At 36.6% G+C, this 27,458-nt stretch overlaps 1 protein-coding gene across 2 annotated transcripts in view; it reads left to right on the top strand.

Moving 5' to 3' along the window:
- LOC129938338 (dihydropyrimidinase) overlaps positions 1 to 25,797 on the top strand; it is a 68,758-nt gene extending 42,961 nt beyond the window's left edge. Inside the window, exons 3-9 of one of the 2 annotated variants that reach the window (XM_056045819.1) lie at positions 5,391 to 5,485; positions 9,528 to 9,718; positions 9,786 to 10,060; positions 10,124 to 10,270; positions 18,120 to 18,343; positions 24,731 to 25,455; positions 25,529 to 25,797. In XM_056045819.1, the coding sequence (XP_055901794.1) occupies positions 5,391 to 5,485; positions 9,528 to 9,718; positions 9,786 to 10,060; positions 10,124 to 10,270; positions 18,120 to 18,343; positions 24,731 to 25,455; positions 25,529 to 25,608 (1,737 nt within the window). In that variant the 3' untranslated portion in view covers positions 25,609 to 25,797. Of the gene's footprint in view, positions 1 to 5,390; positions 5,486 to 9,527; positions 9,719 to 9,785; positions 10,061 to 10,123; positions 10,271 to 17,628; positions 17,868 to 18,119; positions 18,344 to 24,730; positions 25,456 to 25,528 lie in introns of both variants that reach the window. The other variant, XM_056045818.1, reaches the window with a different exon arrangement.
- Positions 25,798 to 27,458: the final 1,661 nt, after the last annotated feature.

Raw genomic sequence — 27,458 nt, forward strand, 5'->3', positions numbered from 1 at the left:
TCATGCCACGGGTACTACAGTTCGGTGGTACACTTCTTTTATTTTTTCGCATTGTGCCGACCATGGTCAGATTCTTCTGGACAATTTTTTCCCAGTTAGTATGAGGAAAGAAAGTTATCTATGGGAATATGGTGGCCCTTCAATCCTTCGACTAGGTCTAGAACCACGAACTGACCTTGATTTTTTCAGCTTCACCACCAACTGGTTTTCCTAGGTACGGCTGAATCCTCAAGCCGTATGATGTTTCAGTGCAAGTGCAAGCCAAAAACTTCGAGCCATATTTTTCTGACTTAGTTGGGCATGTACTGCCTAAATGGGCATCCACCAAGGAAACCTAGTAGCGGTTCATTTGTCCCATGGATTGTGAATCGGTGCAAGTTTATCAATTGCTGTCATTTGATTTTGTATCCGGCTGGTTGGATTGTCAAAACGTATAACTTTCGTAATGTTTTGGAAGGTCTCTTTAGACATATAATAGCTCTAAAAGTGGGCCGCCCGAAATTGTCGTCAAACAAGTCCTCAATGCACTGTTTTCGATCTGGGAAAACCCAAATCCGTTCAAGAACACAAAACTACTTTTCAACTGAAACGGAACAACTAACTTGTAGACACCGGCAAAAATCCAACTTTGCTACTTGCCAATACTATACAATCGTTTCAAAGCCTAAAAAATAAAATTCATGAAGTTACATTATCAAGAACTCATTTGTGGGAATTGTCATGTTTTTATTTTTGAAAAACAATATGGTATTGACATTGACACTTGTTATTATTTTTTGAGTGACACTTTTACTGTGGTAGAAATAACAAAATTAGCGTAATGATTCCCAAAGCAGTATATTCATTGCACTCCGTAATCTTTGTGATTTTTTTTAAAAAGATTTTAGAGAAGTAATTTAATTAAATTTAAATTGACCTAAAATAAGTACAAAATTCAAATATCTTTTGTGTGCACCGAATGTGCGCTAGTATGTCTGATTGTGGCACATTAAATTTCAGGGAGACGAGACAGCTTTAGAATGCGACTAAATGCATGTGGTTACCCAAAAACCCAAATAAAATTATTCTTGGGGACACATTGTCTGTCGACATTATTCTCAAAATCTCAAAGAGTTATTTAAAGAAGGGAAGAGTATTCAGTTTGAAGTGTTGTTTCGCAAAATCGTGTACTTTTCAAGTAGAAATAAAACGCATACCTATAATAAAATGGTGTGGCCAAGAATATTGCTTTATTAAAGAGATATGGGTTGCCAATATGTTTTAATTATGATTTTGGGGAAATGACCGCCATGGCTCGGCCGTATGTCAGCAATATTCTGTTCCAGGGTGTCAGTCGTCTCGGGCTTATCTGCGTAGAAAAGTGACTTCCTACGACCCCATAAAAATAGTCCAACGGTGTCTAATCGCACAATCCTGGCGGCATCTTTACAGTCCCCTCAACACAAGATAGTGAGTTCACTAAAGGTTTCCTTCAATAAATTGATCGTTGGCTGTGTGGCATGTAACGCCGTCTCGTAGTAATAAATTTACAAGATTTTGCAAGCTTTGCTCAGGAGTAACCGCCTGAACACAATGGGTAAAGCTTGGAGCTTAAAAAAATGCTTGAATCAGAAGCTGTCATTGAAAACGCGCATTTTTAAGTGAAGCGCGACAAGAATTGCAGTTTGAAGTTTTTCCTCGTATAACTCGTATAAATCCGGCAAAACATATTTAATCCGGCATATAAATATTTAATTTAATTAATTTAATTTAATTTCGCTGGAAAATAGGCTTTATGAAAATCGTTTGATGTGTGTGAACGCAAAACATCATCATGCCAAATGCCAATCGGCCTGTCCTTTAAGTAAGTTAACCCCATATCGGTTTGTCCTCCGTTCACATAGCATAAGTTCTGAAACACATTTTACAATCCCAAAGCGAGTTCTTTTCGAAACGTAAATGAAGATAATTGTGTTGAACGAACCCATTGAAATGTCAAAAGTCTGCATAGCATCAAGTCAAATGTACCACAGCTTCAGGTTCACTATTGGCTGCATTCAATCTCAAACAGATAGGGTATCCGGATAGCTTTTTGTTAGTGTTTAACGTGTTAAATAACAGCTGATCAAAAACAGCTGAGATTTTCTGTACATAATAGACGATGAAGAAGCTGTTTGCCTCCGAATTTTAGAGGCAATACCTAGGAATTTAACTATACCTAGGTATTGTCACTTCATAATAGTCCTCGCTTCTGTTAAACGTAAATCATTTAAAACCGGAGATTTCGCAAAGAGCTAAGAGTAAATTTAATATACTGTAATATGTATAAACTCTTTATCTCTTTTAATATCGTGTTATAGTAGAATAAAATAAGGGGTAACATCTAGTGATTAAGAGGAGAACTCGCTTCGTTAAGCATCTAGTGATTAAGAGGCGAACTCGCTTCGAGAACATTCAGCGCATACATCTAGTGATTAAGAGGGGAACTAGATTCGTTAAGCATCGAGAACAAGTTTGGAAAAATTTAAATACAGTAAAATTGTATTTTATTTAAAAGTGTAAATAAGTTTTAATTGTCGGACCAAGCCGAATATTACATTGGTGTCAGAAATGGGATTAAAACTTATTGAGAACAAAAACAGTGAGCAGTGATTAAACTGTTTTGTGTAAAGTAGTGAAATTAAAAATTAAAAAAAAAATCAGTAATGTTTTGAAAGACTGTCCCTGAGCTAAAGGCCGAACTAAGCAAACGTGGTTTAAGTGAGACAGGCGTAAAAATCGAACTCGTTAAACGGCTACAGGAATATCTGGAGCAGCAAAATAAAGACCTAGCTACGTTTGCTTTCGAATTAGAAGAGGTAAATGCAAATGTTGCCTTATTTAACATGGTGTCAGTTCTTTTACCCAAATTTGAAGAAAATAAAAATGATGTCCTGAAACATCTAGAAGCCCAAAGAAGTGAGCAAAAGCAAGAACTGCAGAATATTTTAGAGCGGTTCGACGAACAGAAAAACCTTTAAGAAGGCAGGTTCGCGGACTTCGAAGAGAAAATCAAAACTGTCGAAAGCTCGTCAAAAAACAAAATGCACGTTTCGAGAAAATAAAAAAAAACAAATAGAAACCCTAACAAATGAACTAGAAAAAGTGCAAAAGATGAAAGCTCGAGAACCTTTTGGTGAGTGCCCAAGGAAGAGAGAAGTGAATCCTCCAAGCTTTGATGGTCAGATTTCGTGGTCAATCTACAAGAAACAGTTTGAAGCATCAGCGTTAACAAACGGCTGGGACGATCACGAAAAATACATTGCTCTTACACTTGCTTTAAGTGGATCTGCTGCTGAACTGCTACAAACCATCCCAGCAGAAAAAAGTGGTGACTTCGCAGTTCTGGCAAACGCAATCGAACAGCGGTTTGGGAATAGCCACATGGCAGAAGTCTTCCGAGTTACAATAGGACAGAGACAAGAGGTGAAACTCTGCAACAACTTCAGGCAGATATCGAGCGATTGGTTCACTTGGCGTACCCAACAGTTGGTAACGAAATAATAAATTAACTTGCTGTTGAAGCCTTTGTGAGAGCTGTGGGCGACATAAATTTCCAAAGGGCTATACGCACTGCCGGAAAGCGAACACTACCAGAAGCATTGGCTTTCGTTCTGACGATGGAAGCTGCAGAACAAGCTTCCCAAAACGTGCATCGCGTAAGAAAATTAGAAGTCCAAGAATGCTCTTGTCAGAAGGCTACTGTAAAAGGAGCCTGTGAGGCGGACAAGCACGATGCTGGAACTACAATAAGACAGGGCATCTACAGCGAAAGTGCAGATTACCGCGAAGACGAACCTCATGGCAACACTTTGGAAACAGAAATAATTTAATTGGTCAAATTAACACCAACAACGTTGCTTCCGAAGTTGTTTCCCACCCGGTAGAACGAATAAGAACCAACTTTAAGGGGCAGAAGCAGGTTTCTGGTACCATTGGCTCCAGGTTTACCAAACGAAACGTGACAACAAAAGCAGACCGTATAGGCAAGATTGTAAGCATTGTAGACGACAAGAAGGAAAAGAAGTGGTTACTGCTCAACGAACAAGAGCCGATCCTATTTATGGCTGGAGCAACGACAAGTTGAGGAAAGCTCAACAAGAAGACTCAGATATCGAACCCATCCTCGCATGAAAGGAACACCAGGAAAAACCAGAATGGACTTATATCTTCGATAGAAGTCCGATTCTGAAGGCCTTTTGGGCTCAGTGGGACTCGTTTCATGTCCAAGAGGGTGTCCTTCGACGTAAATGGAAATCAGCAGATGGAAAGTCTTATGTAATGCAGCTAGTCTTACCGAGATCGAAGATTATGGACGTTCTGCGAGAGTTGCATGATGGAGTTTTGAGAGGCCATCTGGGAGTGAACAAGACGCTGCAAAAGGTTCGACAACGATTTTACTGGCTATATGCAAGGGAAGATGTCGAGAAGCGGTGCCGAAAATGCGATACCTGTGCTGCCACCAAAGGCCCGAACAAAAAGAACCACAGCCAAATGTCGGGGCAACCTTCGAAAGGATTGCAGTAGACGTGGCGGGTCAAACAACATCTAGTGATTAAGAGGAGAACTAGATTCGTAAAGCATCGAGAACAACCTAGTATTTTCACGAACCGATTTGAGGTATATAAATAGGCGCTCATAATGAAGTAAAGACTGTGTTTAAAAAGTAATAATTGAAAGTAAAGACTCTGTTTGAAAAGTATTAATTGAAAGTGTTCAATAAATAAGTTTGGAATAATTTAAATAAAGTCAAATTGTGTTTTATTTAAAAGTGTGAATAAGTTTTAATGGTCGGACCAAGCCGAATATTACAATACATAGATTACAGATTGACGTTATATCTTATTTATTAAATTGTTACGCACCTATCAATTCGTCATCGTCCGACGAATCAGTTGATTATCTATTAAATGTTTTATCTTACAACAATTATGACTTCGAAGCTTAAATGTTTCTCTGTTTTTTTTGTGAACAGCTGAAAGCTGTTTTTATTCCTTGACAGCAATCTCAATACAGCTATCCAACTCGTTCAGCAAGGTATCTAAAAATCCACCTATCAAAGATACGCTATCCAACACGAAATTGAACGCAACCATTGTGTTCAGCCAGTAAGTGTATTCGTTATGAAAAACCGAAACAAACAGAGCATAAATCAAAATACACCTGTCAAAAAGACAGTGATGAGTATTGCCAGACTAAAAACCAAACGTCTAAGAAAACACTACCTAAATAGTTGTAAAAGTTATTTTATATAAAACCCTTGTATTTTATTTTTTAACATATATGTGTATTTTCAAAAATAAATTACTTATATGGTTCATAGCTAAATAAGCCCTTAAATTAATTCATAATATCATTTGTTTTTTTTTCAGAGTGCTCAAAATCGTGTTTACATAAAAAATGGCCAAGTTGTTAATCATGACAGCACCTTTAAAGCTGATGTCTACATCGAAGATGGTATTATTAAGTAAGTTTATAAAATCGAATTATTTACTAAAACTGGAGTTAAGGAAAATAAAACACACTTTTAAACTCAGCTAATTAAACTCAATTGCCCTCTTGTAAACTGAAATGATTGCTACCTTTTGTTTCTAGAGTAAATTATTATAAGCAAAAATATATGTTTTAAAATTAAATGAATAGGTTTGTTCCCATGATTTTTGGTCTGAAATTGTTAGTCTGTCACATTTTGAAGAGAAAACTGCCAAAAAAGAATGGAACGGTTTTTTGGCAAAAATGTCTTGCCATTTTAATCAATGCTAAGTTAACTAAACGGACGATGATAATAATGGTCAATTTTCGTACCACAATATGACTTTTGACAGATACAAAATTTGGTGAAATTATTTTACTCTCACGTACATAAGTGCTATTTTCTACCAAAAACTAAAATACAAAATGTAGCGTGGAACACCATTTGGGCAGTTTGGGAAAATTGAAACATCCTGTCTTTCTAAAAATATCATTCTTGTTTATATCTCTGGAAATAAGACCGGATTTCAGAACTTACTTACTTACTTTCTTAAGGTGGCGCTACAGTCCGGGGCGGACCTGGGCCGCAACCAACAACCGTCTACAGCCAGCTCGGTCCCTAGCTAGCTGTCTCCAGTTTCGCACGCCAAGTTGGTTGAGGTCCTCTCCCACCTGGGTGCGCCACCTGAGTCGTGGTCTTCCTCTACTGCGCCGTCCCTCGGGATTAGATTTGAAGACCTATCGGGCTGGAGCGTTGATGTCCATCCGCTCTACATGACCTAGCCATCTAAGCCGTTGGACTTTAATTCTGCTAACTAGGTCAGTGTCGCTGTACAGCCCGTACAGTTCGTCGTTATATCTTCTCCTTCATTCTCCATCTATGCGTACGGGACCAAAAATCACCCGAAGAATTTTTCTCTCGAAGCATCCTAAGACGGTCTCATCTTTCTTTGACAGGGTCCAGGCCTCAGCGCCATAAATGAGAACCGGGATGATGAGTGCCTTATAGATGGTAATTTACATGCTCAAGAGAGGACTTTACTTCTCAATTGGCTTCTAAGTCCAAAGAAGCAGCGATTTGCAAGAGTAATTCTTCGTTTGATTTCAGCGCTGGTGTCGTCTGTGTTAATAGCGGTGCCTAGGTAGACAAAGTCCTAACTACCTACTAGCTGCCCATGGTGACGTTTTATCCATGATGTCGTTGTTCAATGTCCTTTTTTTATGACAGCATATACTTGGTCTTGCCCTCATTGACCGCTAAACCCATCTTCTTCGCTTCCGTCGCAATGCTCAAAAACCCTCCACTGACATCACGCTTTGATCTTCCAATTATGTCAATATCATCTGCGTATCCGAGTAATTGGATAGACCTTTGGAAGATTGTGCCTCTAGTGTTGGCGGTTGAGTTTTGCACAATTCTTTCCAGAACGATGTTGAAGAAGTCGCATGACAGTGCATTGCCTTGTATAAAACCTTTTTGACATCAAATGCATCGGTAAGATCTATTCCGACCTTGATAGAGAAGCATGGATTCTCCATCGTCATTCTGCACAAACGGATAAGTTTGACAGGGATGCCAAAACTAGACATTGCTCGGTGGAGCTCTTCCCTATAGATGCTGTCATACGCGGCTTTAAAATCGATAAAGAGATGGTTGGTATCGATTTGAAGCTCCTGGGTTTTTTCCAAGATCTGCCGTATTGTGAATATTTGGTCGATAGTGGACTCTCCTGGTCTGAAGCCACACTGATAAGGACCAATCAGGTCGTTGACGAATGGCTTCAGGCGTTCACATAATACGGCAGAGAGGATTTTAAACGAAATGTTAAGGAGACTGATGCTTCTGTAGTTGGCGCAGTTTAGAGGGTCTCCTTTCTTATGTATCGGGCAAACTATGCTGAGATTCCACTCATCGGGCATGCTTTCTTCCGACCATATTTTGCAGATGAGTTGGTGCATGCTCCGTACCAAGTCATTGCCTGCTGCTTTGAATAGTTCGGCAGCGATGCCGTCAGCTCCAGCAGCTTTGATTGACTTAAGTCTAGATATAGCTATCTTCACTTCGTCAAGGTCGGGTAGGCGGAATTGTTGATCTGCGTCGCCGAGGTTGAGTGGTTCTATCTCCCGTACAGCGGAATCCGGTTCGTCATCGCCCTTATATAATTTGGAGAAGTGATCTTTCCATATTCTCAACATCGACTGCGGTTCTACTACTATGTTCCCCTGATCGTCTTTACAGGCTTTCGGTTCGTGGCTGATACCCTTGGGAGGTTTTTATTACCTTTTGGTAAAATTTACGAACCTCATTCCTGTTGTGACATCCCTCTATCTCCTCGATCGCGCGCTTCTCATGCTCTCTTTTTTTCCGTCTAAGAAGGCGGTGTTCCTCTCTCCTCTTCTGCTCGTAGAGCTCGCGAGCAGCTCTAGTCCTTTCGTGCAGCGCCGTTTTGTATGCCTCTTGTTTCGCTGCGTGCGCTTGCCGGCATTCGTCGTCAAACCAGGGGTTTCGCTGTTGTGGCCGTGTGAAACCTAGCACTTCAGAGGCGGCATCTCTGATGGCTGCAGAGCAATGTTGCCACTGGTTTTCAATGCTTAATGCAGGCAGCATAGGACTTCTTAAAAGGTTATTAGAGACTCGATTGGAAAAGGACATGGCAGTCTCTTGCGATTGTAGCCGTCTAACGTCGAACCTTCTCACAATACTTCCTTGGCTACAATGAGGTAGTGGTCCGAGTCAATGTTGGGCTCTCGGAATGTTCGGATATCCTGTATACTGGAGAAGTGTCGTGCGTCGATCGCAATGTGGTCAATCTGGTTGACAGTTGATTGATCAGGAGATTTCCATGTCCCCTTGTGGGTATTGAGTTGTGTGAACTGCGTACTAGCTACCAGAACGTCTTACCCCGCAGTGAAATCGGCCAGCCTGAATCCATTGTCGGAGGTGGTGTTGTGCAGGGTGTATCTTCCGATTATGCCACCAAAGATGTCTTCTCTTCCTATCTTGCCATTAAAATCTCCTAAGACAGTTTTAATGTCATAGCCAGGGCACTGCTCATATGTCTTGTCCAAGAGCTCGAAGAATATGTCCTTGGTGTCTTCATCTTCCTCCTCTGTTGGGGCATGCGCGCATATTAAGCTTATGTTGGCGTATTTAGCCTTGATGCGGATTGTCGTGATGCGCTCGCTCACACTGTTGAAACTCAAGACTTTTTGCCTGAGTCTAGTTCCAACAACAAATCCACACACAAATAGACGCTGTGTAATTCTAGGTAGCAGTCGCCGTAGTATATATCACAGTCTTTTAGTTTGCGTTTGCCCGGTCCATCCAATCGAACTTCTTGGATGGCGGTAATATCTGCCTTGCAGCAGTTTAGGGCTTTCGCTAATTGTTCGGAGCACGTGGTCTGTTAAGGGACCTAAAATTCCACGTACATATCCGAAGCTCGTTGTCAAAAGGGAATCCGTCCATATCCGAGGCTTGTTGGTGCTCCGCATTTAAAGGTATTTTTTACGTGACCAGGAAGTCACCCCGACGGCACAACCCCCAACCAGATCCTTAGTATAACTCCAAGGAAGGGGAGCCGGATAAACCGCTCCTTACAGGCCTGGGCTCCGAATATGTCGAAGAAGCCCTATAAGGTGTTCACTAAGTAGTTCAACCTTACTGGAACTGTAGACGCCACCGTTGATTCCATCTCGAGAATTCGTCCGCTGCCGCCTGGATAAGGAGAGGTGCCTTAGTAGAAACACCTCTCCCCCCCTCTCTCGTTTGCTGCCCCCAACAACTTTTCACGGGGGTTGGAACCCAATCTCCAGTTGAGGTACTAGGCACCCGATGTTCACCGCGGTGAGGTGAGAGTAGTAGTTGATAGACAGAGGTGGGTTTTGAGACAAAACCTGTGGACGCTTGTGTCCTCTTGAATGCACATGTCTACCATTTGAACATCGGGGATTTCAGAACATTTCATATAAATTTTCCATTATTATAAAAAAAAATGTTTACATGCACTTTTCAACTTCTATTTATCCCATTCCAGGTTCGTCGGTCCCGCCTCTGAAATTGGCGTACCCGGTGGAGTCAAGACTATTGATGCAGCTGGCAAATTAATTATTCCTGGTGGCATTGATCCACATACTCACTTCCAATTGAAATTTGGCGGAGCTGTGTCTGTAGACGATTTCTACCATGGCACTAAAGCAGCTGTTGCCGGTGGCACAACAACTATTAGTAATCAATTTTATTTTCATTTCCTCAAACACTTTTAATATAAGTTTGTTATTTTCTATTTTTATAGTTGACTTCGTTTTGCCCGATAAAGGAGAATCCCTTGTGGAGGCATACGATAAGTGGCGTGCATGGGCTGACCCAAAGGTTTGCTGTGATTATGGACTCCATATGGGCATAACTTGGTGGTCGAAATCGGTTTCTGATGAAATGAAAATCATGTGCGACGAATTAGGTGTGAATTCGTTTAAGATGTTTATGGCTTACAAGGGTTTGTATCAATTAAACGATACTGAGCTATTAGAAACATTCGAAAGAATTCGTTCGTTGGGCGCCATTGCTCAAGTAAGTCTAGCAAAAATATTTACATAAGAGTTTTTATTAATATTTTCTTATTTTTTCAAAAAGGTTCATGCAGAAAATGGTGATATAATAGCGAAAAATGTGACAAAACTTCTCTCAGCTGGTGTTACTGGACCGGAAGGGCATGAACTTTCCCGCCAAGAAGAAGTTGAAGCGGAAGCTGTTAATCGTGCCTGTATCCTAGCTCATCAGGTAAACTTAACTTGGTTTTATTTGTAGTTAATGTTAAATTGTATTGTTGTATATAAACAAAATCAGGACGCTAGCAAATTATATAAGTAGGTTATGTAGGTTGCATTATTACATAAAGTCATATTTATTTACTTTGGTTTATGATTTTTGTTTTTAGTTTATTTTGTAGAAACTTTTATCTTTATTTGCATATATTTTTAGGTAAATATGATTTATGTAGAGTAGCTATAGTTCGTTGGATTTTTCTACAATTACAAACAAAAAAGAAGTTGTGAAACATTAATTCATACATTTTTGTTTTATGAATATGTAAATACATATTAAATAATTGCATGGTATTAGTGAAAATGGTTTTTTAATTCAAAAATAAGTTTTATAATTTAATTAGGCAAGATATTGTAAAATTTTCAAATTATATGTTGGTTATGGTTGATGTTAAATTAAAAAGGTCAAAAAATACGCATTGTTGACAATTCTCACTTCTCTTATAGTTTTTAAAACTAAAAATGTGTTCGTTAAATTTTATTCTTTGAAATTAGTAGCCCATACTTTCCGACACTTTTGAAGTGTTTTGAGCAAAAAAAGTAAAACATAGGGGAATACGGGGAAAAAAAAAATTAAATATTTTGAACGTCCAAGAACGTTTTATTCGCGATGTTCATCGCGTTTATAAACTTGGATGCATTAGTTCAACGGAAAAGGTATGTTGACCTGTAAACTGTTCTCAAAGTTAAACTTATAGTTACTTCTTTCGTAAAGATATAAGTCATGTGTTTTTGGGATTCCATTTAAAGTTAAATGAGATATTTGTCAAATTGTCACCATAAAACCCGAATGGTTACATAAATTAGGGGAGTTTCGATTTTTGGATATGTTGTTTAGGTTGGTTCGCTGTTGTAAAATCCAAGTTTTCTAATTAACCCCACCACCGCGGGCGCCGCCATCTTGAAAAAAACTGCTAAATTTTTTTTTTACTTTTTTCTGTGTTTTCAAAATATCTTCTTAAGTATTGGTTTGAGATAAACAAAGTGTGTAACTTTTTTAAAATATATTAAATTACCTACAATTCGAGACTAAAATGATTTCTAGCTCGAATAGTTCCCGAGATACCTAGAGCTCTTTGACTTTTGAGAATTTTCCTCAAAAATGTTGAAAGTACAGATTTTTAGTCGGTTTTTGCTTGATAGCAAGTAAATGGTAAATCCTACGCCAATATTTGCATATTGTCATTTGGAGTTGAGGTCAATAGCTAAAGTTTAAGACTAAACAAGTTTTGCTAGGTCGTATAGACTCTGAGATATTATCTTTTATATATTTTTGTAGTTTTTATGATTTTTTTTTAACCAATGTATTTATTAAAAAACAAGAAGGTTTAAATTCTATTACTATATATTATATGTACATATATATGTAAAAAAGTGTTTGTTCAACCAAAAAATTTACACTTTTATTCGTTTTGAAGATCCCGAACCATTTTACTCGTTGTTTCGGTTCCCATCGCGGACAGAGTAACATTCAACTACTTCTAATTCCATGTCTTCACACTCTAGTTGTTCATTAACCATCTCAATTGGTGCTGGAGCGTCTTCCTCTTCAACTCAAGTAAAGTTGCATCAGCGTAACTACATGAAAACCCCAATGCTGACAATAAGGTTAATAAGATGTTTAGACCCGAAATGTCGGACGCAACTGACGCCTTAAAAGTTATTTTGGATCTTCTACTAATCGACCTTTTTATTAAATACATAGTTTCCTGCAGCGCTATTAGGCTGAAGGAATCAACAATACAACGAAATTGATTCCCTCAGATATTATCCGGGTAGACACTGACTGCTGCACTCCTACTTTGAGCCTTAGTAAGGGTTTTAAGGTTATTTTCCCATCCAGAGAAAATTTGGAGGATGACATCGCGTCGATAGGTTTCGACACAACCATCTTTACCAACTCCAAAGATGGAGTGCGGAGTTGGTTCTGGGATCTTTTCTGAGTCCCTAAATGTAGCCAAATCCTTTAGGCTTCCTGACTTTGCTAGCGTTTTTCAGGCTGAACTGCTGGCAATAAGGGAGGCATGTATAAGATACTTAAACAAAACACAAACCAAAACCGAAATGCGGCTATCTTTACAGACATTCAGGCAGCTGTCATAGCCATAAACTCGGCCACATCCTAAATTGGTCCAGCAATGTCGCGATGAGCTTGCGAGCCTGAATATTAACCTCGGTGTCACCCTTATATGGGTTCCGGGCCATAGTGGTATCGTGGGAAATGAACGGGCTGACGAGCTAGCCAGGCACGGATCAGCCCTTCATAGCTCACTTGCGGAAATGGTTAACATTGCTCTTGGTGCTATAAAGAGAAAAATCTTTTCTATCTACCAAACCGAAGGTGGAGCAATTTACCCAAATGCATTATATCTAGGAAGATATGGCCCACCTATAATAAAACCCGTAAAAACTATCTTCTATGCAGGCCAAGGCAAGACATAGCCAGGATTGTTGTGGTTTGCTCCGGACATTGGCCTATAGGAGTTCATGCAGAGAAGTTGGGTATCTTTAGCCGTAGTTGTAGTGACCAAAGATAAAGTAAACGATAATCTATTTCCTCTGCAAATGTCCTGCTTTGGCAAACACTAGAATGAAATACTTTGGAAAAGCATTCTTTCACGAACTTGATAAGCTATCTGAGACAAAGATTAGAGACCTAATCTTTTTTCTCAATGCGACAAAATGGCTCTTACATAATCGCTATGAAGCTTCTCTATAAATCTATCCCTTTCAATCACAGGTCAAACGAGTTTTTGGTATGAAAACGGCGCAATATAGCGCTAATTGGGTCTCAGGCTAGGTTGCCTTGAGGTCGCCATTTCGACCTACCTATAACAAATTTGAAGATGAAGACAAATGCTGTCCACAGCGCAGCCCTGCAGATAAAACAATGAATCTCAAAAAGCAGTAAAAGGCGTATAAGCTCTCTTATTGGAAAATAAAAAAACTGCTGAACAAGTCTGGCATTACACGGCGAATGTTAAGTCTTGTATGAATGAAGTGCGAAAGAGAAAAGAAGAATGAAACAGAAATAAATACTAGCAAACGATGACTTATGAGCCGCTACTCTTTTCGAACTATGTTTTTGTTACACCATTGATTTTGACATTTTGTTTTTGGGCATTTGTTATTTTGCTATTCCGTTTCAGTTAATATCGTCTTTGGCATATGCCAAAGGGTGAGATCGAATTTTTGGTCAACTTTTACATACCTTTGAGCTATAAATTTGTGAAAAAACACTATTTCAAATGCTTAATTTTATTTGTTAAATTTATGTTTGTGGAAGTAAAGTTTGCTTCCTTGCACTTGGTTTTATGAAATTCACTCTTTTTTAAAATCGTTTTTAATAAATTTACTTTCAAGTACAAACACTTTATAATTTATGAAATTTGAACTAAAAAGCGCTGTCAAATTTGAGTCTTGCCCTAAGAGTTAAAAGAGCGCATCAAAGAGTCAACACTCATGGGTCAACGTGAAATAAATGTCTTGTGCATATATTTGACATTTCTTATTATTTGTTGTTTTTCGAATTTACTTACATAATGGAAAAGTTAAAGTTGGTGTTAGGTACTGTCAAAATTGAAAAGTACTAGAACAGCACACTTGACTTGATGTAGTGTAGATTTTTGTAGTTCAACACAAGTTGAACTGTAAAACAATCAATAAAAATAATTAATTTATTCAACAAATAGAGCGCGACAACTAAACTCCCGCACAAAATTGACTCATAGATTGTTTTTTTTGACAGCTTCAAACTTCAATTCTTTACTGTTGTGGACGTCCTTTGCTTCAAAATACGCGCTTATTGCTTAATGACAGCTTTTAATTCAAGTGTTTTTTTAAGCTTCACCCATCGTGTTTAGGCGGTTATTCCTTTTCTGATATTTGGTTAGTTTTACAACTCAACTCAATACGATGTAGTAAACATGAAGTTTAATGGAAGGGGTCTACTATCATGAACTCTGAGCCTTACCAATAATCAAAATTGAAGCTTATTTAAATATTTAACTGTGCTCTAAATGTTTCGATATACCATTAATCATTTTAACAGTCAGGTTAAAAGCTAACGTTCGATTAAATTGTATTGTTGGAAAACTGAACGACATCATTTTGACAGCATACAAAAAGAAACCTATTTGTCAGGTAAAAAGGGTCACACATTTGCTTAATTTCACTTCAATGTTTTTTTTTGATAGCTAATGTAGTAGATATCAATTCTAAGATGAGGGATTTTTGTACGAAAAGGTCTGTCCGTAGAGGCACTCCGCAAGGTGGTGTTCTGTCCCCTCTCCTGTGTAACATATAGTGATTAACGAACTACTAATATCCCTGAGAGGGAAGGCTACAGAGTGGTTGCGTATGCCGATGATGTTGCTATCGCCGTCACAGGGGAACATCCTACTACACTGAGAGACCTCCTCCAAAATGCACTCAATATGCTCACTAGAGTTAAAAAAGCTACAGCAGCTCTTTTCCTTTGCAAGAAAGCCATAGGAAGGAAGTAAATGGGGTTTTCAACCTCGCATAACCTATTGGCAATACAGATCGATCATCCAACCAATACTTATGTACGGGGTTGCAGTATGGTGGACTGCACTGGAGAAAGTCACATACTACGACAAACTCAGCAGAGTCCAACTCACTGCATGTCTCTGCATAAGCGGGGCATTAAGAACTACACCCTCAGCAGCGTTAAACACTCTCCTCCATTTGACACCCCTCGACATATTCAGCAAACAAGTGTCAGCGAGTACAGCTATAAGACTCAACGCCTCATCTCAATGGACCAACAACAATGTAAGGCACTCCATCATTTTGAACCTCTTTGGTTCTATACCAAAGTACATAGACTGCACTATTCCAAAACCCCAATTTGGAAAAAACTTCAAGGTATCCATTCCATCCAAAAATGAATGGGAAGACAAAAAACTCCTGGATGACAAATGCATCCATTTTTATAGAGTTGGATCCAAGACAATTGAGGGAGTTGGTAGTGGTGTGTAAACAGAAAAGTTTAATCAAATCATCTTATTCCGCCTCCCTAATCATTGTAGCGTCTTCCAAGCGGAAATTTTACCGATCAAAGAGGTTCTCTCTTGGCTAAGAGAAAACGCAATATCAACTTCTGTTATCCGCATCTTCTCAGACAGTCAGGCTGCTATCAAATCTCTTGACGGTGTCTCAACCAAATCTCTAACGGCCCTTGATTGTCGATCGTCTCTTATGGAGATGGCGCAGCAATTTAACATTCTCCTCTGTTGGGTGTCGGGCCACAGAGACATCACAGAGCAGATAAACTCGCTAAAAATGGAACCGTCATACCTATTTCACCTGAAAGAGAGAAGATAGGTATACCGAAAGCTACATGTAAACTTCTGCTAAAAGGTACAATTTACCAACTTCATCTTTGAGAATACTCTTTTGATAATCCCAGTGTACTAGCTAACAAGGATATCAAATATCTCCTTCGCTTTATAAAAAGCTCAAAATGGTTCGACTAGTGGGAAGTATTTCTCTAGATTCATGTGGTATCAAATGGGCCTTTTCTTTTGGCCTAAGTGTGTGGATTCTTAATCCGCAGCCACTTTAACCTAACCTAATGTAGTAGATAATGAATAAGAATGCTTATTTGGCTATAAGTATAGGTAAACGCGAATAACATCTCTATTAAAATTTAACCTGACGATGCCTACTCGTGTGTTTTGCGATTACGAAAATTCACTTAAGTTTGTGAAATTACTGCGGATAGCCATAATGCAATTTTGCTCACGTATCTACATGTCAGATTTTACTTATGCGGCGAGAGACTTATGCTCTTGCATAAAGGCTCAACTATAATAGACTTAACCGAGCTTAAGCCAGCTGAGCTTTTGCTCAGTTTCGCTAAATTTCCCTAACTTTCGCGCAATTACTCAAGAGCCATTTAAATGCCTCGAGCTTAAGCAAATGTGAAATTTGAAACGCATTTGCTTAAGTTACTTGAATCCATTATGGTTATTTTTTGTTTTGACGAAAACTTCCGATAACTTTTCGTTCGGTTTTGACATTAGCTTACTTTCGGTTAAATCTATTATAGTTGGGCCTTAAGCAACATTCACATGAGCGCGACAAACGAACGACAAATGACTTACAAAATGTGAGTTTGTATACGTTTGAAGACATATTTCAACACAAATACTTCACAAAACGATAGCAATATAGTTTCTACTTGATTTATGATGCATACTTTTACTTTTCAATATCATATATTAATAAATTTAAGAAAACAAATTTATTGGTCGCGAAAAAAATTTAAGTTGATACGAACTGTCAAACTTTATTCGCGTTCCACATTATCCACATTCGCAACGAATAAAATAATCGCGCGTACTTAACCTAAACAAATCACTCTTGTTTTGGTTTCAGTGGTCAAAGTCAAGCTTTATTCGCGACGAATTAAAAACTCTCATGTGAAAGAAATGTCAAAATCGACGAATATTCGTTCATTCGTTGGTGGTTGGTCGTGCTCATGTGAATAATGCTTTAAGTTTGCTTAATTTAACGAAATTGAGAAAAATTGAACGAAACGGAGCTAGACTCCATTATGTTCACTCCTATTGAGATTCTTTTGTATTGGCACGTTTACTTATTCGCCCATATGCCTATTAAAGTTTGGCCTTTACTCTACGAACATGCCTTTGATACACACAAGAATTAAAAATTACACCAACATTTATAATCGAGAAAAACGTCAAAATTAATTTCCGAAGTTGAATAGAACTTCTACTTTTATCTGAATGAAAAGTTTTTATTTGTATTTATTGTAAAACCATACTTCAATGCAGATATTTTTGCAAAAAAAGCCCCATTTTTGAAAATTAATTTAAATTCCATTCAATATTTTAACCACCTCATTGACATGATTGAATAGGATACAAATTTCTCTGACAGCTTCTGTCACATTATAACGAGAGGAAATGAGGTCTGATCTTTCTTGAAGAGCGAGTATGAAAAAAATTAAGAGTTTATTTTTTGACAGATAACTTATAGGTCACCAGCTATGTTTTTACTTTTTCGTGAGGATCGTCAAGGTAAACAAACGGACCTTAAATTTGTGTTGCAGTAGCTCAATATTTTCGTAAACTTTTCTCTAATTTAAATATAGCTTTTTGTACAGTATAAAGATGCATATAGTGTAAGAAATTTTAGTGATGGCAATATGGATACTTTCTTTTAAGTTCTTATTGGTTTTGTTTAAAATCCTTATTTTAATTATTTATTTTATGATTTATTTATTGCACTATGTAAATATATACAAAAAATAATATGAATTAGGCTGATTGTCCACTGTACGTAGTGCATGTGATGAGTAAATCTGCTGGCATAGAGCTTGCCCGTGCCAGATTCCGTTATAAAAATCGTGGAATCTATGGCGAAACATTGGCAGCAGCTCTTGGTACAGATGGAACACATTGTTTAAATGAATGTTGGCATCATGCAGCCGCACATATCTTAAGTCCGCCATTGCGACCAGATCCTACAACCCCACAATTTATGATGCAATTATTGGCAAAGTGAGTATGTCAGAAAGTTCAAAATTATGGCATTATCGTTTGAAGAAAAATCCATTTTAGTCTTTTTGTGTGTGTTGCTTGCTTTGTATATAACATTTTTGTGTCGCCTCTAAGCTGTACATATCTAATAATTATATTAATAACAACTAATCATACAATTAACTAAATAATCAGCTTTATTCCATACGTAAAAAACAAACTTCCATTTTCTTTGTTTACATTACTTTAAAAAAAACTTAAAACACAAAATAGATGAAAGCTCCGCTTTATGTAACCTGTGTAACATGTAAAGCATCGGCCGAAATAATTGGTCGTGCTCGTCGTAGTGGATATTGTGTGTATGGGGAGACTTTGGCCAGTTCGATAGGACGTTCTATGAATGGTGTACACAAATCAGATCAAGCTATTTATTTAACAAGTCCTCCAATTCGAGAACCAGCCGAAACGCCAAGGCAATTAATGAAGTCACTGGCGTAGTAAGTATAAATGTTCATGTCCTTTAAATCCTTCTGAATATGATTTTTAAACATTTTTTTTTATAACCAATTTGAATGTTTGAAAGCATACAAATTGTTAAACAAATTTAAATTAATGACAGTTGGTGATGGAATTTATTTCAAATTTTTTTTAATGTTTATTGATGATTAAAAGTATTTAACAAGGGAAAACTTAATTTTATCGCAAATTTAGGATACAGAATCTAAAATTTAAATGTGAGCACAGCTTAGAAACAAAATTAACTAGATCCTAATAAAGTGACAAAAGTAGCCCGCTGAAGCAAAACTTGCATCATGCGAAACAAATTATAGGAAAACATTTGAATTTTCAAACTCAGTATCCAATGTTTATTTAAGTTGAACGTGTTCTGTGCCCACTTAAGAAAACGTCTTAAACAAAACTTTTTAGACAAATATGTCAAAACCAAAAAGTGGGAGAGAATACAACAATAAGCGTATTTTATTGGTAAATTATAGCTAGTGCAGTAATGGAAAATAAGTGCAGTAATGGAAAGTGTGAATAAAACATATGTTCACTATTAGCCGCGTTTTATTATCACCATGATCTGATCCGGATCTTGGATTTACATGCATTACAACAACAACACAAGATCCTGCTTTGTGTTTGGATCTCAATTTGAGATCCAAATTTTAATTCTTTTTTTCACAACAAGGAGCGTTCTATCATTGTGATTTCACATGTAAATGTTGGTATCATTGCAAACAAATTAAATAAAACCTGTATTGCCATATAAACATTTTAATTTGACTGAAATAAAATATTTTTTTAAATAAACAGCGAGAAGTTTTATATTTATTTATTTGGTATATAATCCATGAAATAATTAGATATTTTAACAAAACTAATTAATTGGTGAAATTCAAATAATTAAGTCCAAAAAAATGTATATTTGACATAATTTATGGGTATTATTTTCCCCCAAAAAAAAGGAACAAAAAAAATCATTGAGCAAAATGTTCTATGGGCAACCCTGCTTTAAATGTCAAAAAACATAAATAAAATCGAGAAAGCTGCAGCAGAAAAAAATGTTGAAAATACTTTTACATGGGATTTTTTTGAAATTATTCTTTAAATTAAAAATGGTTGTAAGAAACACTTAGGTGACATAAATTAGAACTCAGAACCGTCTAAACCATCTCAATAAAGAGACTAGTTTTGAAATGACAGTGGTTTGTACCTATGTAACACTTCCAAGAATTTCAAGAGAAAATCATACAAAATTCTTAAAAGTGTTACATACAACCCACCGTCGTCATTTCAAAACTAGTCTCTTTATTGAGATGGTTTAGACGGTTCTGAGTTCTAATTTATGTCACCTAAGTGTTTCTTACAACCATTTTTAATTTAAAGAATGATTTCAAATAATTCCCAAGTAAAAGTATTTTCAACATTTTTTGATTTTTGTGATTTGCACATTTTCAGAAGTTGTGGAGCTACAACTGGAACTTGAATAATCATCGATAAGATTCAATAGGGATAAAATTGAATTGTTTGATTCTTCGCTTTTATCACTTTCAAATAAAAACTGCAAATTATAAAAGTTTTTAATAGAGAAAAGAAATAAAAATTAAAATGAATACTTCGATCAACCACAGCAGCTTCCATTTTGGGTATTTGTTTAATTTTTTTTTGCTTCGAAATGTCACTTTTGAAAGAACGAATTTGACACTGCTACCAAACTTTAAATAATAAAAAATATGATGATCCAATGCTGTTTTATTATCATGATCTGATCCGGATCAGATCACGGTGATAATAAAACGCGGCTATTATATGCACTCTTATTTTAAATCTCCAAGTTGGTATCTTCGTTGTTTTTGTGTAAAGTTGAATAAGAATTCAAGTTAATGTGTACATGCAGGTCCAGTCAGAATAGAGTTAAGTATGAATTGAAAGATTGAAATGACATAAGAGTGCCTGTCCACATTAAATTTGTAATGTTAGGTGCAAGCAGTGAGACAGGTAGATTATATGCGAGTGAAAAAGAGAGAGATGGTTAGATTACAGCCCAAATGCAAACAATATTCTTGGATTCAACTTGAAAGATTTTGTATTGTATGTGTGAAAGATAGATAGATTTCAAGGGTGTGAGATAGGGATGTGCAGATTGATTTTCTCTTCATCGTATGGACACAACGAACATAAGCCTGTCTTGCCTACAAGCTCCCAGTTGCTGACAACTCAGTTTTCCTGTGTGAAAGGAAACAAATCAACGTGAAACATACAGCGCCACAATTAAACTTTCTCTTCTCAAAATAAACTTACACTGCCATAACTGACGCGAAGCGAATCAGGGCGAATCAATCACAATAATAACAAAAATGACGCGTCAGCGAATATGCCACTTTCGCGTTGGTTTGGGAGAGCCTTTAAACTCGACCAATGAAGAAAATTTGTTTTCGCTTTGATTTGGGCGAGTCCTAACTCACACATCAAAAAATTTAGAGATAGCACTGTGATTATTGATGACTTTTGGGTGATGTCAAGTAGTCAACGCATTAAATATTTACGTTGACAGTCTAATCGTAGATTAATATTTCAAACCAATTTATTTTTGTTCTAGTGAAAACAGAGCACAAGAAAAAATCCTGCCAACCTTTAGGTAAAAAATATTTCTTTAACTGGATGAAATGTCATTCTATTCCAAGCATTCCAAAACTTTATCTGAACTATTTATGGCTGAAACACAAACACGCTTCAGCTTCGGCTTCGCCTGACGTTTGCGAGTTCAGCCATAGGAATTCAATGCATGCTATCACAATGGAGCTTCGACCTCACGTTTCATTTGACAATCGTAAGGAAAAGAACGTAATGTAACGTAATGCGACTCCAAACGGAAGCTTTAGTTCAATTATCTGATCATTTGCTTTGCTTGACAGAAAAAAAAATGTCAACAAACAAAATATTTTCTCTTTGGAGGGATGAAATAATAGAAATGTCATTCAAAGCAACCTCGGAGCAGGCCTAACGTAACGGAGACGAACCCGAAGCTGAAGCGTATATGCGTTTCAGCCATTATATGCACTATTTTTACTGCCTTATTTATTCGCACTATTTCCTTGTTGTTGTTTAAGCCTAGTACATACTTGTGAACCATCTCGTGAACCCATACAAATTTCAGTTTTTGGTTCACCCGTGAACTTGCTCGTGAAGCTGAGTGGAGAACAAAGTGGAGAGTTTTCGTTCACGGGCAATTCACGTGCAAAATGTACGGGAACTGTTGGTGAAGCTTTGACATTTGGTTTGTTCATGTTCACAACGTGTACTCACAAGTGTGTACCAGTGAGCAATGTCAAAAGTTCACTTTCTCCACTGGCGAACGTTCACTTCACGAGGAAGTATGTACTAGGCTTTAGTGTGTAAGATTTTCTGCACTGCGTATAAATTTACCAATAAAAAACGCCTAATTTTAACTTTTTTTACTTCCTATAAATTACTATAACTTTTTGACATTTCAGTGCCTTAACGAAAGTTTATATGTACCTTACCTACATAAAAAAAAAAAAAATCATAGCTTTTAAAGAAATAAGGTGGATAATGAGGTACCCATTGCTTTTCGATAGTCTTAAAATGAGAGCTAAAACATACTTTGAATTAAAACTTGGAAAATTTTCTCACTAATTTCGGGTCCGCCATATTTCGTGAATGGTAACACTTAGCTCATGTCTGATTTGACAGATAATTAGTTGTATCCTCCCGCTGAACGAATATGGTTGTGCATACGCTTGAACAGCGCTGGGAAAAACGCTAAGAGAAAATGCCGATTTTGCCAAAAAAAAATCATATTTTCGAATGAAGCTCGTTTTGATCTTGGAGGGTATGTAAAAAAGCAAAATTGTCACATTTGGGGCACAGGAAACCCGCACGCATTCATTGAAAAGCCGATGCACCCAAAACGAGTCACTGTTTGTCGCGGACTTGGGTCCAGAGGCATAATTGGGATATTTTTCTTCGAAAATAAACAAGGAGTTAAGGGCCTTGCACATGAGAGCGAACAACTAATGAACGAATGGACGAACAAACGTGATTTTAAAAATTTCAAACAAAAGCACATTTAAATTATAAGAAATCAATTGACAATTATGTTAGGATAAAAAAATTTGCATTTCGTTCTCTATAATAAGACCATTTTGTCAAAACAATTGGGCAGTAAGGAATTGCAGTGTGTTTGCTACGAACTGTCAAACTCTATTTGCGTTCCACATACAATCCACACTGCAACGAATAAATTGTTCGCGTTCAACTTAACCTCAAAATTATACCCCACTTGTTTTGTTTGTTGAAAAGGGTAATTATTTTATAATTGACAATTCGTCGCTGCATACGAATAGTAATAAAACTCATGTTCGCAGTTCGTAGCTCATGTGCAAGATACTTTATCGGGTCATGTTGAACGAATTTTTGTTGACAAAAATTGAAGAGAAGGATATTGGCAGCATTTGGTTTCAACAGGACGGTGCGGCGCAGCGGCCGGCGGCACTACATGCCACAAAGCCGAAGCTCGATGTTTTTTATAGCATTTAAAAAAAAAGAAGTTATTTGGCGGACCCCGCATAGAAGAAAAACATTGCAATATGAAGAAAATGTAACCAATGCTAGAAAAACAAATAAAATATAAGAAGAAATATAAAGCTTTTGTAACACTTGCAAAATTTTGGCAACACTGATGCAGACGAAGATGCTATAAAAATAAACATGCTCGTCTTCACTATAATCTTCATCCGATTTCCTATAATCTGCATTTTTGAAAACGTCAGTATATTTGAACTTCTCTCTTTATCCAACCAATGTGATTTGTATTATTTTGCATCCACCATTTAACAAGTTATTTTCATTACGTATTTTGTTAACAAGCATAAAACAGTTTTTGTTTCTAATTAATTTTAGGAACAATTCTTTCTAAAATCAAGGTGGCGAGATTTAAATCAATTTTACTGGGCAAGTTTAGACTACATAAAGGTCTTGAAAGTATACCAAGTTTCTAGTGTAGGATTGGCTGCCAAAAAACTGACTTCTCATCAAAACAACTTTATTGTAAAGTTGACTGGAAAGTTAATTAAGAAAAATCTCCCTAACTATCAAGTCAAGTCTACTTATGTCAAAATGACAGCTGATCATTTTATTTCTTTCAACTCAAAGCTGAACTTTATAACTCTGTAATTTATTTATTTTCTGCACAATTCCATTTAATGTTTTGTGTAAAAGAGTTTCTTGTCGAATTGGAAAAGGAATGAGTAATATTCTTTCACTATAAAAATAACAAGTCATGGTCGATTTGTAGCTTGCCTAAATAATGTGTTTTAGAGAAAACGATAGTTTTTGGCACGATTAACTGAAGGTTAGTGAAGTAAAGTTCCAAACTTAAAATATATTACCTTTAAAAACCTAACTAGTTGTGCCCGAAATGTACGTTAAAAGAATTCACTTGACTGCAAATGAGCCCCTTATGTTGTCTAAGCCTGCTAATTGTCAGTTTAAATGCATCACATAACAACTTGTCATAAGACAAAACCTGGATTTTAAACGAAAACAAAAAAGGAACCTTAAAGCAACTTATTTTGAGATTGTGTAACATCATTGCAAAATTTAAGGAAACTTTATGGAAAAATTCGATTATAAAACAATTGATTTACTTGTTCAACACTATAAATCATAGACGTTGAAGAAATACAACGTCCAGGGCTAGTTTTCGACTACTTAAAGCAGTGATTGGACGATGCGTGAGCAATAACGCGTTTTCTTCAAAGGCGTCAATCGTTTTGGCTTATCTGCGTAAACAAAAAATTTCATAAAACCAAACATAAATTATTCCCAAATCGGACGATTTTAAGACCACTCCACAGGCTCACAATGCGAAGTATTGCGCTCCCCAGGTTTCTTCAATAAATTGATTGCTTCATTTTAAAATGGCAAATCGCAGCTGAGCATAAATTAAATGACAGCTGTCAAAAACACAAATTTCGAACAAAGTATTGAAAACCAAACGTCTAAAAAAAGACACCTGTTACAATACGACTAAATAAATGACAGACAATTTGACAGATGTAGATTCAATAATATGACTGTAATGACTTTATCTAAAATCCTTATTCCTCAAAATTTAACATCTCTAGGTTAAGCGAGGCAATGCTTGCAAGTTGGGTCGAAAACGTCATAAGCATTTATCTTACAATAGTTTAATTTTTGGCTTAAAATAATCAACAAAACTTACATTCAACTAACCATCCCAATAACATCTTTGTTCTTGTGACTGTCAACAAAACGTTTATTAACAAGATCTATTACTTAACAAATTCCTAACACTAAAAATCCTTATTAACACATACAATTTCCTTATTCTTTAGTGATGATCTCCAAACAACAGGCAGTGACAATTGCACATTCAACAAGAATCAAAAAGAAATCGGAAAAGGAAACTTCTCGAAAATTCCAAATGGCGTTAATGGCGTCGAAGATCGTATGTCGATTGTTTGGGAAAAGGGTGTTCATGCTGGTCTTTTGGATCCATGTCGTTTTGTTGCCGTTACCAGTACAAACGCAGCTAAGATATTCAATTTGTATCCTCAAAAAGGTCGCATTGCTGCTGGCTCAGATGCTGATGTAGTTATCTGGGATCCAAATATGACACGCAAAATTTCCAAAGACACCCATCATCATGCTTGCGATTTCAATATTTTTGAAGGCATGGTTTGCCATGGAGTTCCTGAAGTTGTAATCGTACGTGGTCGTATTTGTGTGGAAAACGATATAGTTCGTGTTGCCGAAGGGCATGGTAAATTTGTGCCTTGCGAGGTACGTCCTGCATTTGTCTATGACGCTCTCGAGGGTAAGGTTAAGCACGAAGAAACAACTCACCATGAAGAAGAAATTACTAATGGTACCAAAAAGCTTAACCTTTGTGACGCCTTGGAAATCGAAATTCCGTACCAGGAACCATTGACAAGGGCCATGATTTCCGCAAGTGCTGGCATGGTAGGTGGTGAAGGTTCTTTGGCCAGTACTCCCTCATGTCGGGGCCATCGCATTGATGGACAGAGAAATATGCAAGAATCTACATTTTCCATTAGTGGTGAGTTATTTTAAGAAACATGCTAAAACAAACTGTTATTTAACGTTTCTATTTGTTTTTTTTATTGTAACAGAGGAGTTAGACACGATTGGAAATCGATCTTGTATAAAAGTCCGAAACCCTCCAGGAGGTAAATCATCGGGTTTCTGGTAAAATCAAAAAGGCAAAAGACACCGCACAACAATAGCAATCTAGAAGCTTCTTCGATTCGTAATTATAAAATTTAAATTAATTTATTATTATTACTATTATTATTTATTGACGTAAAATAATTATATCTACCAAAAATATAAATAATTATTATTATAATAAAATATATATTAAAAAAGTTTTTTAAATCAATTATGAACCGTTGATAATTAAGTGTTTAGACCGTACATAATAACTGAAGCGTAAGTATTGTTTTCTACTTTTTATTATACAATATGGCTTTCAATTTTGTTTGAAAATTCCTATCTACTAGACTCAGAATTATAACCGAAAAATGGAGTTAACTTTGGGGTCTTTTACTACGAATTTCGCTACAAATGTGACCTTTATAAAAAATAATGTAGGTAGCAAAACAGTCTATAGAGAAGTACGGCCTAGTGATTTAGAACTCTGTATACACTTCATAAATCAAACAACGGTGTTTGCTTTGACTTCATAATTTACTCTCATTGTTTTTTTCGATAGTTCGAGACCATCCATCGAACCAATGCACCATAACAGGGCATCGGTATATTTTGACAAGACTTTAACGCCGAGATCATTTCGGGTCCAAGGAAGCAAGCTTGATGGTAAGTGCGGCATGCCAGAGGTCTTTGGTTCAATCCCTGCCTGTGCCATTTAAAGTTTTTTCTATTGAATTGTCTTTTGCGAGGATCTGAACTCCAATAGTAATTTTTGTCATGAAAAGTGCTTTCTCAATTTAGCCGTTTTGATTCGGCTTGAAAACTATACGTCCCCTTAATCCCTAACTACATTACATTGGTTCGATGGATGGTCTCGAACTATCGAAAAAAACAATGAGAGTAAATTATGAAGTCAAAGCAAACACCGTTGTTTGATTTATGAAGTGTATACACCGGCGCACAGTGGGGCAGCTCCATACATGGTGATGATAAAAAGGTCACCTTTCAAAATTAAAGCAACGGGATTATAAAGTTCGCTCTCTTAAAGTACCGGGAAAATCTGATACGAAGAGCTTGATTTTTTTTTATGTCTCGTAGACAAGGCTAGACAGCCCATCAAAGTAGACTTTTAATGTGCAAAAATCGCTTATTTAAAAAGTGCTAAAAAAGATTAACTTTAGTTTTATCCATAAAATCAAAATTAAGATCGGAAAAAAGTTTCAAATAATGTCACACCTAGATGAAGGTATGTAGATTATGATTGAAGTTTAAAATATAAAAAAGAAATCTTTGTGTTGAAATAATTGAAATGAAAAGAAAAAAAATTGTGAAGGCTTTTCTTACTTTTCACTTCATAACTTCTGTTGGGGCAAAAGTCAAGCAGGTCTGAAAAAGGGAAAAGTTTTAGGAACAATATACCTATACTACCAAAAAAAAAAAACAAAAGTGCTTGACTTTTGCCTCAAATATTTGTTTTCAATTTTTTAAAATAAAGTTAGAGTATTTAAAAAGCAGAAAAATTGTTTACTTCTTTTTAAAAATTTATTTTACAAAATTGTGGGAACACTATACAAATTCTGATAGCTAAATTTTATTAACTTATTATTGTTATTGTAATGGGTCCGGTTTGTCAAATTGAAAATTTTGACATTTCTCGACGTTTCAAGGTCCCTAGAGTCGAAATAAAAAATTTTTAGAAAGAAGTCTGTGCGTGCGTGTGTTCGTACGTTCGTACGTCCGAACGTTCGCGACGTTTTTTTCGTCCTCCATAGCTCAAGAACCAGAAGAGATATCGACTTCAAATAAATTTTGTTATACAGATAATAAGGCAGAAAGATGCAGAAAGGGGTCTCAAAAAAATTGTGTGGGTAGTTTTTTTACCATAGCAGT

This window comes from Eupeodes corollae, chromosome 1, assembly GCF_945859685.1.
Source record: "Eupeodes corollae chromosome 1, idEupCoro1.1, whole genome shotgun sequence".
In the NCBI taxonomy this organism is placed as follows: Eukaryota; Metazoa; Arthropoda; class Insecta; order Diptera; family Syrphidae; genus Eupeodes; species Eupeodes corollae.